This window comes from Physeter macrocephalus, chromosome 14, assembly GCF_002837175.3.
Source record: "Physeter macrocephalus isolate SW-GA chromosome 14, ASM283717v5, whole genome shotgun sequence".
Taxonomy (NCBI): domain Eukaryota; kingdom Metazoa; phylum Chordata; class Mammalia; order Artiodactyla; family Physeteridae; genus Physeter; species Physeter macrocephalus.
In genome coordinates, this window is record NC_041227.1 from 24,648,268 (window position 1) to 24,663,659 (window position 15,392).

General features: G+C 48.6%; 1 protein-coding gene across 2 annotated transcripts in view; it reads right to left on the reverse strand.

Annotated features, from left to right (window-relative positions):
- Positions 1–1,803: 1,803 nt before the first annotated feature.
- The window catches only part of HCK (HCK proto-oncogene, Src family tyrosine kinase), a 29,847-nt gene continuing 16,258 nt past the window's right edge, over positions 1,804–15,392 (reverse strand). For both annotated transcript variants that reach the window (XM_055090054.1, XM_028498870.1), the window contains exons 9-12: positions 10,839–10,915; positions 5,985–6,138; positions 3,741–3,872; positions 1,804–2,312 (exon numbers count right to left, since the gene is read on the reverse strand). In XM_055090054.1, the coding sequence (XP_054946029.1) occupies positions 2,110–2,312; positions 3,741–3,872; positions 5,985–6,138; positions 10,839–10,915 (566 nt within the window). In that variant the 3' untranslated portion in view covers positions 1,804–2,109. The remainder of the gene's footprint in view (positions 2,313–3,740; positions 3,873–5,984; positions 6,139–10,838; positions 10,916–15,392) is intronic.

Here is a 15,392-nt window from a genome sequence, read left to right on the forward strand (position 1 = left end):
AGTCAGGGACTCTTTATATCCACCTTGCCTCCTCTCCCCAGTGTTCTGGCTACAGATACCCTAGGATACATCCCAACTGAAAAGGAACAGAGAACAACTTTATTTACTGAATTCCAGGCAATCTACATGTCGGGTATATCTTTGTATACCCTATGGTCTACTCAGTGTAGGGTGCTGCCCAAATGGATAAATTCATCCATTTGACGAATAGTTACTAGACACCCACTATGAGCCAAGCACAAATGTAGGCAGTGCAGATGCACCGGTGAGAAATACAGAAACGATTTCTGGCCTCACAGAGCTCAGAGTCTGATGGAGAAAATATCAAATGAATATATAATTGTCAATGGTAATGAATGCTGTGAATGAAACAGTATAGGGTATTGTGAATGAGAATCACAGGGACACGTATGGTACTTTAGATCAGAGGTTCCCAACCACCGGGGCGTGGACCAGTACAGGAACTGGGCTGCACAGCAGGAGGTGAGCGGTAGGTGAGCAAGCGAAGCTTCATCTGCTGCCCCCCATCTCTCCCCATCCCTCGCATAACCACCTGAAACACCCTCCCACCTCCATCCGTGCGAGAACTGTCTTCCGTGAAACCAGTCCCTGGTGCCAAAAAGGTTGCTGCTTTAGATGACTGGGCAATGGGGTACAGCATGAAATGAAGCGGGAGAAGTAGGCAGGGGCTGGATCATGAAGGACCTGCAGGCCACAATTAGGAGTTGGGATTTTGTCCTAATTATGCTGGGAGGCCATTAAAAAGTTAGAGGTGGAGAAGGGAAAAGATCTGGTTCACAGTTTTAGAAAAATCCCTCTGGTCTCGGGTGGAGAAAGGCCTGTTAGAGAGACAGGAGACTGATTAGGAGGCCACTGCACCAGTGAGGTGAGGGAGGATGTTGGCCTGGTGTTGGGGGAGGCTGTGGAGTTAGAAGTGGGCCGACTTGGGATGTTTTGGAGTCAAATGGCCAGAACCATGTGACTTCTTGGATGTGGAAACGGATGAGAGAAGAAGAAGGGCCAAGCAGGCTCCCAGATTTCAGGCTTAAGAAACTGGATGGATAATGGAGGCTTTAACTGAGATGGGGCAGGCGAGGGGAAGTTGGGGGTGAGGGCCAAGAACTCAGTCTGACATAGAGAACAGACTGGTGGTTGCCAAGGGGGAAGGGGTTGGGGGAGGGACGGAGTGGGACGTTGGGGTTAGCAGATGGACGCTCATATATAGGATGGATAAACAACAAGGTCCTACTGTACAGCACAGGGAACTATGATGTTACCTTATGTGGCAAACGGCACTTTACAAATGTGATTAAGGAACTGAAGATGGGAAAATTAGTCTGGATTATCCAGGTGGGTCCAATGTAATTACAGGGGTTCTTACAAGTAAGAGGGAGGCAGGAGCCTCAGAGTCAGAGAAGGAGATGTGATGACAGAAGCAGAATTTGGAGTGATGAACAGAAGGGAACCAGGAACGTGGACAGCTTCTAGAAGCTGGAAAAGGCAAGTACACAATTGTCCCCCAGAGCCCTGCCAACCCATCTCAGACTCTGACCCTAGGGAACTGTAAGACAATAAATTTGTTTTGTTTTAAGCCATCAAGTTTGTGCTAATTTGTTACAGAGGCCATAGGAAACGAATACAGCCAGCAAGTATTTGGGGGCAGTTAGAAAACTGTGAGCACTGAACCCCACTTCTTTTTGCCAGTCCTTCCCCCTTTGACTTGACATCCAGCAAAAGGCAAATATTCAGAAATTGGCAGGACAAGACAAGTCAACCTGTTAGTAAAACCTTTAGCTTCAGATCTTTTATTTAAATATTTACTTCATTATTTTTAAAGTTCTCCATCCAAACCGCACCTGTAACTGGAATCCAGCTGTCCCAGGCAATAGAAGTATCAACCGGGGGTGTCCTGAGATTGGCAGATTGTGGGTTGCTAGAGTCAAAAAGAGATTGTCCGGTCCGACCCACCCACTTGACAGATGGAGGAATTGTGGCTGGAGAGAGGGTGGGTGTCTGGGAGTGGGAAAGGTGAGCGGGTGCTGGGCAGATGGCGCTGGAGCCACCGTGCAGGCATGGCCTCAGTGCCTGGCCCTGCCTGGCCGCCCCCCGTCATGGCTGCTGTTGGTACTGGCTCTCAGTGGCCGTGTAGAAGTCATCCAGCACACTCTGGATGTATTCGAAGGTGGGCCGTTCCTCAGGGCGGTTCTTCCAGCAGCGAGTCATGATGTTGTAGAGCTCCTCGGGGCAGTGCTCTGGTCGAGGCATCCGGTACCCCCGCTCCAGTGCCCGGATCACCTCGGGGTTTGACATCCCTGAGAAGGAGCCATGGAATTGAAAAGGGAGGGATTGGGGTTGGGGTGGCAGACACTGTTGCCTCCCCAACAACCATCACTCCCCATCTCCCCACGGGAGCTGAGCTCCTCCCACTGTGAAAGCCAGGTATCCCTTCCCCAGCCACCCCCGCAGCAAGGGCAGGGTCCTGGTGCCCAGTTTTGGCCAATGGAGCTGACGGGGAGACTCCCAGGAAACTTTCAGGCAAGGTTTTTCTCCCTTATGAGAAAAGAGGCTTTGGAGGACACACCCTTCCTCCTTCCTTTGGATACTGACACAAAGTGATCTTTGGAGCTGCAGCAGCCATCTGACCACATGGGGAAGACAGTCACAGCGGAACCAACCCAGAGTCCTGAGAGCCTTTGAGCAGCTGAACCGACCAGTCACCAGTGCCAGACTCCTTGCTCTGGGGAATAATAACTTACCTATTGTTTCCACCACTCTTAGTCTGATGATTTGTTACTTGCAGCCTAATGCATCCTAATGGATACAGCATTCCATAACCCATTGCCTGGTTTTTATTGGTGTGCCCTCAATTTTTTTTTTTTTTTTTTTTGCGGTACACGGGCCTCTCACTGTCGCGGCCTCTCCCGTTGCGGAGCACAGACTCCGGAGCTTTAACTGAGATGGGGCAGGCGAGGGGAAGTTGGGGGTGAGGGCCAAGAACTCAGTCTGACATAGAGAACAGACTGGTGGTTGCCAAGGGGGAAGGGGTTGGGGGAGGGACGGAGTGGGACGTTGGGGTTAGCAGATGGACGCTCATATATAGGATGGATAAACAACAAGGTCCTACTGTACAGCACAGGGAACTATATTCAATATCCTATGATAAAACATAATGGAAAAGAATATTAAAAAAAAAGAATGTGTATAACGGAATCACTTTGCTGTACAGCAGAAATTAACACATTGTAAATCAACTATACTTCAATAAAAATATTGATAAAAATCGGGACTTGCCTGGTGGTCCAGTGGTAAAGAATCCACCTTACAATTCAGGGGACGTGGGTTTGATACCTGGTCAGGGAACTAAGATCCCACATGCGGTGGGGCAACTAAGCCTGTGTGCCACAACTACTGAGCTCGTGTGCCTCAACTAGAGAGCCCCCCGTGCCGCAAACTACAGAGCCCACGCACTCTGGAGCCCGCGTGCCACACCTAGAGAGGGAAAACCCGCAAGCCACAATTAGAGAGAAGCCCGCGCACCACAACGAAGAGCCCGCACGCTGCAACGAATGATCCCGCGTGCCTCAAAGAAGACCCGACGCAGCCAAAAAAAAAAAAATTGATAACAATAAATAAACAAAATATCAAACAAACAAAAACTCGCTCCGAATGGCCGCATTGACAAGAGAAAAGAGCCAGGCTGGGCCCTGGAAGCAGCCCCAAGCTGATGTTCCCTCTCCTACCTGGGTAAGGGATCCGGCCGTAGGTGACGATCTCCGTCAGCAGGATACCAAAGGACCAGACGTCTGACTTGATGGTGAAGGAACCAAAGTTGATGGCTTCAGGAGCTGTCCACTTGATGGGGAACTTGGCCCCTGTGGTTTGGACAGAGCAGAGTCAGGCTGAGTCTGGGGAGCAGTCACGGCTGGGTCTCTGCTAGTGCAAGGGAACAGGACAGCGGTACGGCTGCCAACATCTGCCCCCTGCAGAACTGTGACTTCCCTCAATCTGGCCTCCATGGAAGCAAGGAACATCCATCCTGAGGACAGATGGCTAAAGTGGGGAGGAGTGGGCCGAGGCGCCTGGGGTGTGTCTGGGAACTCACTCTCTGGGGCCACCTCATTGATTCAGCTGATGTCCTGGTGAACTACGACTCCTGAAGAGTGGAGTCCTAGAGGTCACAGGATCTTTGGGGACAGCAGAACTTCAAGGGACTTTGAGACCAGGTCACATCTGATGCCTCCGCCCCCTAACCCCCTGCAATGGGGAAAGGGAAGATTTGGGCTCTTGGCCTCTGAGGTTTCCCCCATCACTCGGTGTCTCCCCTCCTTGCCTCCGGTCTGGGGTGGGTTTAGTTAACCTTTGGTGAGTGATTTCTATCATAATTCCACTGTGGTTGGGGAATGTGGTGTAAAGGATACATGTTCTCTGGAGTTTGTTGAGACCTGCTTTATGATTCAGTACATAGTCAAGTTCTGAATCCTTTTTTGCCCCCATCCCTTCCTTCCTTGGGATTGAGAGAGTTTTTTTTATTCCTGCTTATCCGCTCTTGATTTAGAAATTATACACTCTATTCTTTTAGTGGTTGCCCTAAGTTTAGATTTTTTGTGTGTGTGTCATAATAAACATGAAATAAAATGGACAAATCTTGGGCCTCCCTGGTGGCGCAGTGGTTGCGCGTCCGCCTGCCGATGCAGGGGAACCGGGTTCGCGCCCCGTTATGGGAGGATCCCACGTGCCGCGGAGCGGCTGGGCCCGTGAGCCACGGCCGCTGAGCCTGCGCGTCCGGAGCCTGTGCTCCGCAACGGGAGAGGCCACAACAGAGGAAGGCCCGCATACCACCCAAAAAAAAAAAAAAAAAAAATGGACAAATCTTTCATACACAACTTGATGCGTTTTATATATGTATATCCCTTTGTATTCACCACTCAGATCAAGATATAGAACACTTTCTCAGAAGCGTTCCCTCTGGCCCCCTCTCTGTCAATACCCCCCCAATCCAGGTAGCTATTATTCTGATCTCTAGCATCATAAATGAGTTTTGCCTGTTTTTTTTTTGTTTGAGATACATTCGCAGACCATATAATTCACCCACCTAAAGTATACGGTACAATGGTTCTTAGTATACTCACAAAGTTGTGAGTTTTAAAATATTTTCGTCATACCCCCCAAAACCATAGCAGTCACTACCCATTTCTTGCCAGGTCCCTACTCCAGCCCTAGGCTGGAGTTAATCTACTTTCTGTCTGTAGATTTGCTTGTTCTGGGCATTTCATATAAATGGAATCATATAATATATGGTCTTCGTGTCTGGCTTCTTTCACTTAACACGATGTTTTCAAAGTTTATCCATGTTTAGGGTATATTAGTACTTCATCCCTTTTTTTATGGCCAAATGATATTCCATTGTATGTCTATATCCCATTTTGTGTGTCAGCTGATGGACATTTGGGTTGCTTCCACTTTGGGGCTTTTAAGAATAATGCTCCTGTCAACCTTCACATATGTGTTTGCCTGTTTCTGAATTTTATATAAACGGAGCTATCCAGCATCTACTTTTTTGTCTGATTTCTTTTATTTCGATATTATGCCGTGAGAGTCGTCCATTTTTTTTGCATGTGTCACTGGTTCGTAAGTTCTCGTCGTTACACAATATTATATTCTGTGAATATACCACAATTTAAATATCATTCTACTATTTGTGGACATTTAGATTCTTCCCAGTTTTTGTCGACTACACGTAACGTTGCTCTTACCCTTAATTTCAACACGACTTGACTAACCCAGCCTACAACTGATCACAGTCACCGGCGGGGACTCTGCAGACCAAGACACTATGTCCAGAAGGGGTCCGTCCAGCTTGATAACTCGCAGCTGATGCTGGGACAGACCTTTGCATTTTTACCAATCACTTTCACGGGTCTTAACTCTCAACAGTCACGACCCACCCGAGTGGGCTCCACGGGGCCCTCGGCAGCATCCCCTACCTTCCCGAGCTGTGTACTCATTGTCCTCTATGATCCGCGCCAGGCCGAAGTCAGCAATCTTGCACACCAGGGACGCAGACACCAAGATGTTGGCGGCTCGGAGGTCTCGGTGGATGTAATTCCTCTGCTCGATGAAGGCCATGCCTTCGGCAATCTCCACCCAAAACAGAGACACCCTTACCCTCAGATCTGGCCCAGCCCAAGGTGGGTCTCATCCAAAAGCAGAAGAGAAATGTCCAAGTGTGAGAAAGCTGGAAAATATGTGCGCCAGCTCCCCCCTTTTTTGTGGCAGGGTCCTGGGCTCAGGTTGGCATTTCTCTGTCTACCCAGCCAGGCTGGGGGGATCCTCAGGGCCTGGGCCAGTTTGGGGCTTCTCTAGAGTTCCAAGACTTCCCAAGAACACTTTGAGGAAAAAGTGTTATTTCTCCAAGGACCTACACACACACACACAAACCAGGATACTTCGACGGGCTTTCACCCCCAGCCCCACTTCTGGGAACAACCTAGGCTCACATAACATTCTGCTGTATCTCTTATGCCTCCTTCACCACCAAGCCTGGGTAGGGAACATTCCTTTGTTCATTCAACAGAGATCTACCGAGTGTCTCACGGGTGCCAGACATATTGCTTGAACAGGTGGGGAGCCAGGCAAAATCCCTGCAGGTGGTAATAAGTACCACAAAGAAAGGATAAAGCAGGTAATAGGACACGAAGTGTAGAGGGCTGTTTTGGATTGGATGGTCAGGGAAGGCTGCTTTGATGAGGTGACATTTTAGGAAAGAGCTGAGTGATGATAAAAGTGTGTCAGATAAGAGCATCATCATGTGCAAAGGTCCGGAAGTAGGAGTGAGCTTGGGTATTCATAGAACAGGTGGCTGAGCCGAAGTTGCCAGAGGGAAAGTTGGGGGAGTTGAGGTTGTTAGGGAGGCTGCTGATTGGGAAGAACCTTGTAGGTTAGGAGAGGCAGTTGGGTTGTATTCTAAGCATAAAGGGAAGAGAGAAGTCTTAGAGCAGGAGAGTGACATGGTCTGATATATATTTTAATGTCATCACGGCTGCTGAATGCATAATGGACTGTGTGGAGGATGCTTTTCTTTGTTTTTATTTGAATTTTTTTTGAATTTTATTTTATTTATTTTTTTATATAGCAGGTTCTTATTAGTTATCCATGTTATACATATTAATGTATATATGTCAATCCCAACCTTGTGTGGAGGATTCTTATTCACAATGGGACCTTGGAAGCCTGACAGAAAGATGTGGGATTGTTCCTTAGAGACGTTTTCCACTTACAAGGGTTTGTGCATTAACCCTCAGAAACAGGCTTATGACTCACCCTCAGAAACTCAGAAAATAGCATTTATAGTTCATAAACTGGCCTTCAATGTCCTTGAGGCAGGCGTTATCACCATTTCTGTTGTACAGAGGAGGGACATATTTTCTAGATCACACCACCAGGGAGATTCTGACTCAAAGCTGTCTGTGGATTTCCACTGCCCATACCCCAAGCTGCCTCTAGTTACCCAGAACTCCAGTGCTCTGGAGAACTGCAGCTGGGTGCAATGGTGAGATTATTTGGGGAGGTGGGACTTCTGGCCGGACCGAACCGAGACACAAGCCTGTTCAAAGTCTGAGGCAAGTGGATGGTGCACTTGTGGAAAGTGGCCAGCAGGGAGCACCTGTGGACATTGGAACTGAGGTCTGAGGCTCCAGGCTTTCCAACAAAGACGTGAGACTTTCTGATTTTGTTTGTGGTAAGGCAGAGTCTTGACCTGGGTGTGTAGAAAATTTATAAGGAGTTCCTCGACCAAACAGTTAACAACAGCTGTAACGTTAACGGCGGACGTTGTAGCTTATTCATTAATCATAAGATAATACTTAACAAACTTAAATAGCATTTACTCTCTGCTTTGGGGGAGGTACTATTGATATCAGCACTATTTCACAGGTGAGAAAACTGAATCCCAGAGAAATAATTAACTGGCCCAAGTGGAGGCCAGGACTGGAAATCTGACGGCCCTGCTCAGGGTCTGTGTCCATTACTCTACCTGAATGTTTGGCACAGAGCAGGCACTAATGCTGGTCGTTACTATTTTTCAGTACCCAGGGACAGACTCTCATGTTATGGATTTGCACATGAGCACATGAGCTCAGTGGGGCAGGTGGGACTAACCCCACTCAGGAGACAGCAGATGAGAACGCCTAGGTGACTCTGGGGTTGGACCAGCTCAATTTGAGCCCCACATCTCCGTGAGCTCCAAGCAAACTACTTTAACCCTCTGTGCCTCACTTTTCTTCTCTGTGAAATGGGGACAATAGAACCTTCTTCCAAGGGGTCATGTGAGGATTAATACTCTAAGTCTGCATCAGGGCTTAGAACAGAGTCTGGCATGTAATTATTCACTTCAACAGTGGCTATAATGGTCCCTGTTGAGGAAAGTGGCCCTCAGAAAGGTTAAGCAATTTGCTCAAAGCTACACAGGCAGAGCTGGGGTCAATAGCAAAACTCTACGTGATTCCTAAGCCCATGTGTATATAGTGGTTCTTCTCAAGGGTTTGTCAACTGAACAAATAGTGGATAGGTTGACTGGGTTCAGGGTTGGTCTACAAATTGGGGGTTGATGAAGTGGTGAGATTTCATGCCCACCAAGTAGGCTGCCATGGTGTCAGGCATTATTACTGGGTTTGCTTCTCAGAGTATCAGGGAATCACAGAACCAGCTGGAAGGGCCTGTAGGTATATCCCAGCTCAGGGCTCTTCAGACTGAATCCAATTGATACCTCAAGGTCATCTTGGGGTTGGAGGGACAAAATAAAGCCCACCTGCTTCAATCAGAGCAGCTCTGTTTTGATCTATTTTAAAGTATTCAGCTGCTCTATAAGATTCATTTGACAAACTGAGTTATGGCTTAAAAAAAAAAAAAAGAAAAAGCTTTCAAACTTGAAAACCACAGAGATGGTCCAATTCCCTCATTTGACAAATAGAGGGACCAAGACCCAGAGTGGATCCGAGGCTCCACAGCCAGTTGGTGACAGGGCTGGGCAGCCTCCACTGACTGCGTCCACCTGCCTCTCTAGACTGGGAGTGAAAATCAGGCCACCAGGTTGACTCCTTCCTGTCCCTGGGCTCTGAGTGTACCTCTGCTCCTTGATGCACAAGGGCCTGGAACCTCTTTCCCTCCTGTGGTTTCTGTTTTCCTGTCTGTGCCATGAGGAGAGTGGTTCTTGCCCCAGTCCGTGAACCTCCACCCAGCAAGGTTTCTGCCAGTTTGATGGTTATAATTTAGTAACAGGCCAGACTATTGTTTCCCCGGGGCAGCACCCACTGAAGGGAAAATGCCAGGTCTTGATTTCCATAGGCCTCTGGCATTCCAGGCTCTGAAAGGTAAAGTCTTTTATTATACCTCTGTCCACCCCCCCCCCCGAGGATTTGCATACTCATATGAGCTCTGCCTTAGGCATCTCCAGAAGGCCCAGCCCTAGGCCCAGGTGCCCCTCTCCCTTAACACCTTCCAGGCTGCAAGCCACACCCCCTTCATTTTTGCCAGGCCCAGGCTCCAACTGACCAGGCTGAGCTCTTGTTTTGCCCTTTGCGCTTTGGCACAGGCTGCTTCTTCTGCCTAGAATACCCCTCCCTCTCCTCTTCACCTGCCTAACTTCTACTCATCCTTCAGGGCTCAGCCTAGAGACCGCTTCCTCTGAGAAGCCTTCTCAGATTGCTCCTGGACTGGGCTAAGTGCTCCAGCTGTGTACTCCCATAGCAGACTTTTCCTCCCCTGTTTTCCCACAGATAGGAGAGAATGAGAGGCTAGAAGTAAAAAGCACTCAGGCTGGGGGTGAGAAGAGCTGTAGAAAGTGAAGAGAAGATGAGAAAGAAAATGGGGTTTTAAGAAGTGTTTCTGTGATTTATGGACATTATTAATTTTGCTGGATACTGCACTCTTTAGGCACTGAGCCAGGACCACTTGGGTCCTGGCTCTCTAAGAGATTCAGTTGTTTAGTAAGTGTAAACCCTGGGAGGACAGCAATACTTTCCATTTTGTTCACTGCTGTATCCCCTAAAAGTAACATAGTAATTAAGGCAAGCTACTTCACCTCACTGGGCCTTAGTTTCCTCATCTGTACTTCACTTCATCTCTATGCCTCAATTTCCTGTTCTGTAAAATGGAGTGACAATTACCTATCTGTGGCCGGACTATTACATCAGTGGCTTCCAGTGAACCATGCCTCCTGGGACTCATGCTCTTGTGTAGTCCCTCCCACACTGACCGAGGGCTGGGCAAGTGACTTGCTTTGGCCAAGGGGACATTAGTAAGCATGATGCAAGCGGAGCTTGCTCATTTACGGCTTGGTCCCTTAGAATATTCCCTCTTGGAACCTCGCCGCCAGGATGTAAAGGAGCTCTGGTTGGCCTAATGAGTGACGTGGGGCCACTGGAGAGAGACTTGGAGGATGAGCCACTATCTCGGACATTCTAGCCCCAGGCAAGCTCTCAGCAGAACGCATCCCCAAGAGGAACCTCAGTTTCACCACGTGGAGCAGAAAAGGCACCCAGCCAAGCCCAGTCAACCCCACAGAATCATGGGAAATAATACGTTGTTGTTTCAAGCTACTAAGCTTTGGAGTGGTTGATTACAAAGGAATAGATAACAAAAATCTCACCCTAGAAGGTTGATGTGAGGACTCCATGCGTTAGTACATAGAAGGCACATATAAAAAGCATACTTTAATCCTGAGCACTCAATAAATGTTAGCTATTATTATTGTTATTACTATAGTATGTGATCAATAAACATTTGTTGAAGAGATAATTGACTTCCTGTCCCCCTCCCCTGACTTCCCGTTAGACTCTCACCTGGGCTGAGAAGTCGATGAGTTTTGGCAATGGCTGCTTGCTGCCTTCTTCACTTTTCAGGAAGTCCAGCAGGCTGCCTGTGTCGGGGAGGGTGAAGCAACATTTACTACTCTCAGGACTTTAGTGTGTGGTTAAGATCGTTCATAGTAATGGATTTAAATACAAGTATTTACCGCTCCTAGTGTTTGAGAAACAGAATTTGGGCGTTTGGAAAATGACTTTGTGATTGCCAGACTGGTTCCTTGACTGAGACAGCTTTCTGAGCCTGGATGATTGGGGGCATGGTTTTATAAGGCTGGCATAATTGTGTGTTTAGAAAATGATAAAAGCTTTGAGATTTTGAATCACTCTAAATGGAGGTCATGTGAGATGTTTCTGTATATAGAGAAATGGGCAGGGATTGAAAATAATTGGGAAATGGTGGCCTAAAAAAAAAAATCCCTGAGACGTCCTGGATTGTGTGTAGGCAGGGTGGGGGCAGCCTGGAACGGACGCTTTGTCAACTCTTAAGGTTGACAAAGGTCTTAATGCTTTGACTCTCTTTTCTGGAGCATTGGTCCAGCTAGGGAAGGTGGCTGATGGTGGGGGTTGGGGGGGTGGTTTAGGGAGTCACCCCCGGCTCTAGGGCTCACAGTGAACCCCTAGAAGCCTCTTCTCCTATCACCCAGAGGGATTCTGGCCCCACCCGCTCTCCCAGGGGCCCATGTGCTCCCCTTCTCCTGGCATCCCCCTAACATGATTTCACCCCCTCAAACAGGAGGGTGGGGTGGGTGGATACGAAGATGGTCAGTGAGCTCGTGTCAGAAGAGCTCCTGGCCAGACTGGGGAAATCTTGAAGGCAAGAACCTTGACAGAGTCACCTTTGACTCTGCAATTGACCAGGAGGAGCCACAGCCTGCATCCCCAGCTCCCAGCATGTGGCACCTTTGGCCATGAACTCTGTGATGATGTAGATGGGCTCCTCCGTGACCACGGCATGCAGCTTCACCAGCTTGTCGTGCTGCAGAGTTTTCATCAGGTTGGCTTCTGCCAGGAACGCCTCCACAGACATGCTCCCGGGCTTCATCGTCTTCACGGCCACCTTGGTGTGCTTGTTGTAGGTGGCTGGAGTGGAACAGGGAGAAGGAAAGGTGGTCAGGACCCACTGCTCTTTCCCCACAGTTCTGGAAGACCCGGGTGCAGACCTGCCTCCTCCAGGACGCCTTCCCTGCCCATCTCAGCCCTTAGAGAGAGAAGGGGAGACATGGGCTTTGGTCTCCGACAGATGTGGGTTGGAGGGCCGGTTTACCACTTCCTAGCTGTGTGCCCTTGGGCAAGTCACTTAACCTCTCTGAACTGTGGTTTCTCATCTGCAAAGGCTCTTTCAGGGATTAAAAAATAAACTTAAAACATCACTCATATTATGTCACTCACTCACATACCTACCTTTGTTTTGTCAGACATTCATACACATACTATCTTTGCTTAAAATGGTTTATTTAATCTTAACACTGCTCTCAAAATAAATGCCAGTTTCATCATGGTCCATAAGGCCCTGCATGATCTGGCCTTGCCCACCTTGCCTCATCATCCACCAACACCCCCCCTTACCTTTTGTGCGCCAATCAGCCTGCGTATCATTCAGTCCCCCAAGCAGCCAACTCCCCTTCCCACCACAGGGACTTCGCACATGCTGTTCCCTCACCTCACCCTACCCCTTCCCTGCTTCACCTTGTTGATCTTGTAAATCTCGTTGTTGCTTGTGTTTCCATGTTTGCCTTGGCTTCCAGGAAGCTCTAATCCAGAGTTGAGGTCTTCCTGGAGTAAGAGTCTAAGGCCTCATATAATATTTTTTGTTTTCCAACCTCATCATCCCAATCTGCTTTACCTTCCTCTCCATACTTTCTCTGCCACATTCTCTTATTCAGTGCCTGGTACATAGTAGGCTCTCAATAAATATAGTTAAAATACGTGGATTTTAAACTTATTTTCTTCTGGCTGAATTGTTTGCATGTCTGTAAGTTGCCTTCACTGCCATTTGGAACGTGGTGGAGTATAAACACAATGGGAGGCGCCAGGCACTGGGCCAGGCATCATGTCTAACCCACCGTTCTGCAAAGCAAGCTTTGCTATTCCTAGGTTATTAGAGGCAGGACAGCAGGGGTAGAATATGACTTTTTGGTGCCCCACAATGCCCTCGCATGGCGCTGGGCACACGGCAGGTGCTCAGAACAGCTTGTTCATCAGCTGCCAACACTGAACTCACCTGGAAATCTCCAAGTTATACTTTCCCTTTTTTTTTGCCACGCTGCATGGCGTGTGGGATCTTAGTTCCCCAGCCAGGGATCGAAACCCACACCCCCTGCATTGGAAGCACAGAGTTTTAACCACTGGACCACCAGGGAAGTCCTATATTCTTTCCCATTCTTAATTTTCATCATCCTAAGAGATGTTCTGGTTATCTCAACACCCAACTAGTAGACTGTCCCAGCTCCAGATGAGGGAGCAGATTCCTCATCTAGGATTCCTGCTTCCCAGAAGAAAGTGTTTGACCCCAACAGGCCGGGCCTCAAAGGCAAATCAGTGTTTGCATGGCAGGACAATTTGGTTTGCTATCAGAGAGGAACTGAAGAATTGCTCCTTTATGGTTATTATTCAAATCTCCCCTCTGCCCTGGGTGGCATTCCCGCTTTGCCTCAGGCTGTTCCTGAAAGCAAGGACCTCCCTCTTCCTTCCTTCCCCTCCCCACTCTGGCCCCGGGTCCTTACCCATCCAGACTTCCCCAAACTGCCCAGCTCCAAGTTTCTTCTCCAGCTTGAGGGACTCCCGGGGGATCTCCCAGGCATCTTTCTCCCAAGGCTTCTGGGGTTTGGAGGACATGCAGGGCACTGTTAGCTTCTGGCAGAGTCCGTCGCTCCCCTCTGGAACAGAGCCCCTGATCAGTTGAGGGCAGCCAGCTCCAGGCCAGCCACAGGCTTCCCCTCGGGGGCTGCCCCACCTGGTCCACTGTATCTGGCCCATGTTCCAAAGGGTCGCCCCTATCAGGGACATCCCCAAGAGAACAGAGCATGATGAGACGCCATCTCTGCCCTCCTGCTCAAAAAGCCTTCAGGAGAATCCAAAGCAACTATTTGTCTGGGGAGGAAACCTCAGCAGGCCTCAGAGGCTGCAGTGCACACTTGACTAGGATTCCTGGGAGACAGGCCCACCCACCTGGGCCCCCGGTTGGAAGGCAGCCCCAGTAGGACTTACTCTTTTTTTTTGTTTGTTTGGCTGTGTCCCACGGCATGTGGGATCTTAGTTTCCTGATCAGGGGTCAAACCTGCACCCCCTGCATTAAAAGCGTGGAGTCTTAACCACTGGATCGCCAGGGAACTCCCAGGACTCACTCTTGTAGTGGGCCACCAGCTCCTGCAGGCTGCTGAAGGTGCTCCGGGGGGAGATGTAGAAGCCCCCATTGTCCAGGGTCCGGATCTTATAATGTTTCACTGTGTCCCCGTGCTGGGCGTCGTGGTCTCGCACGGACAAAGAGTAGCTCCCTGCATGGGCCGGAGAGAAACCCCTCAGGAGTGGACTCTCAGAGGCCTGCCACCTTGTGTCAGCAACCTGACACTCTGTAAGGCCACTACTGGCACCTTCCTGGCACCTGCTCAGTGGAGTACAGGGTAGGGGTGGGCTGTGGACTCAGGCTTCCTGGGTGCTTGTCAAGCTGCTCCATGTCCAGCTGTGAGACCTTGGACAAGGGACCATGTCACTTCTCTGTGCCTCAGTTTCCTCATCTGTAAAATGGGATTGGTCATACCTCCTCACCCCATCACATTGCCTGATGGGTAAAAGAAGTAATGCTTGTACTCAGGATGTAAACACTCATTAAATGTTGGCTGTCATCATCTTCATTATTATCTCTTTTTCTTCCTATCATCTATCTATCTATCTATCTATCGATCACAAAAGCCAAGATACCACACCAGTTTGGTAGAAACGCTATTTAGAAACAAACAAGCAAAAAGATAAAACGAACACAAAAATATCCAGTTCAATTATTACAGTATAAACATTGAAATGTAAGTGTAAACATTAAATGCTGTGGCAGGCTGAGTAACAGCCCCCAAGATGTCCGTGTCCTAATCCCCGACACCTGTGCATATATTACCTTACATGGTAAAAGGGGTTTTGCAGATGTGATTCAGTTAAGGATCTGGAAATAGGGAAATCATCCTGGATTATCCAGGTAGGTCCAGTGTAATCACAAGGGTCCTTATAAGAGGAAGTAAGAAGGTCAAAGTAGGATATAGGAAGATGGAAAGAGGAGGTTGGAGAGATGTGAGAAAGGGGCTATTGAGCCAAGGAATGCTGGTGACCTCTAGAAGCTGAAAAAGGCAAAGAAGCAGATTCTTTTGTGAAGCCTCCAGAAGGGACCAGTCCTGTGGACACTTTAACTTGAGCCCAGTGAGACTGATTTCAGACTTCTGACCCCCAGGACTGTAACATCATAAATTTATCTTGCTTTAAGCCACTAAGCTTGTGGTAATTTGTTACAACAGCAATAGGAACCTAATACACATGGCATCACAT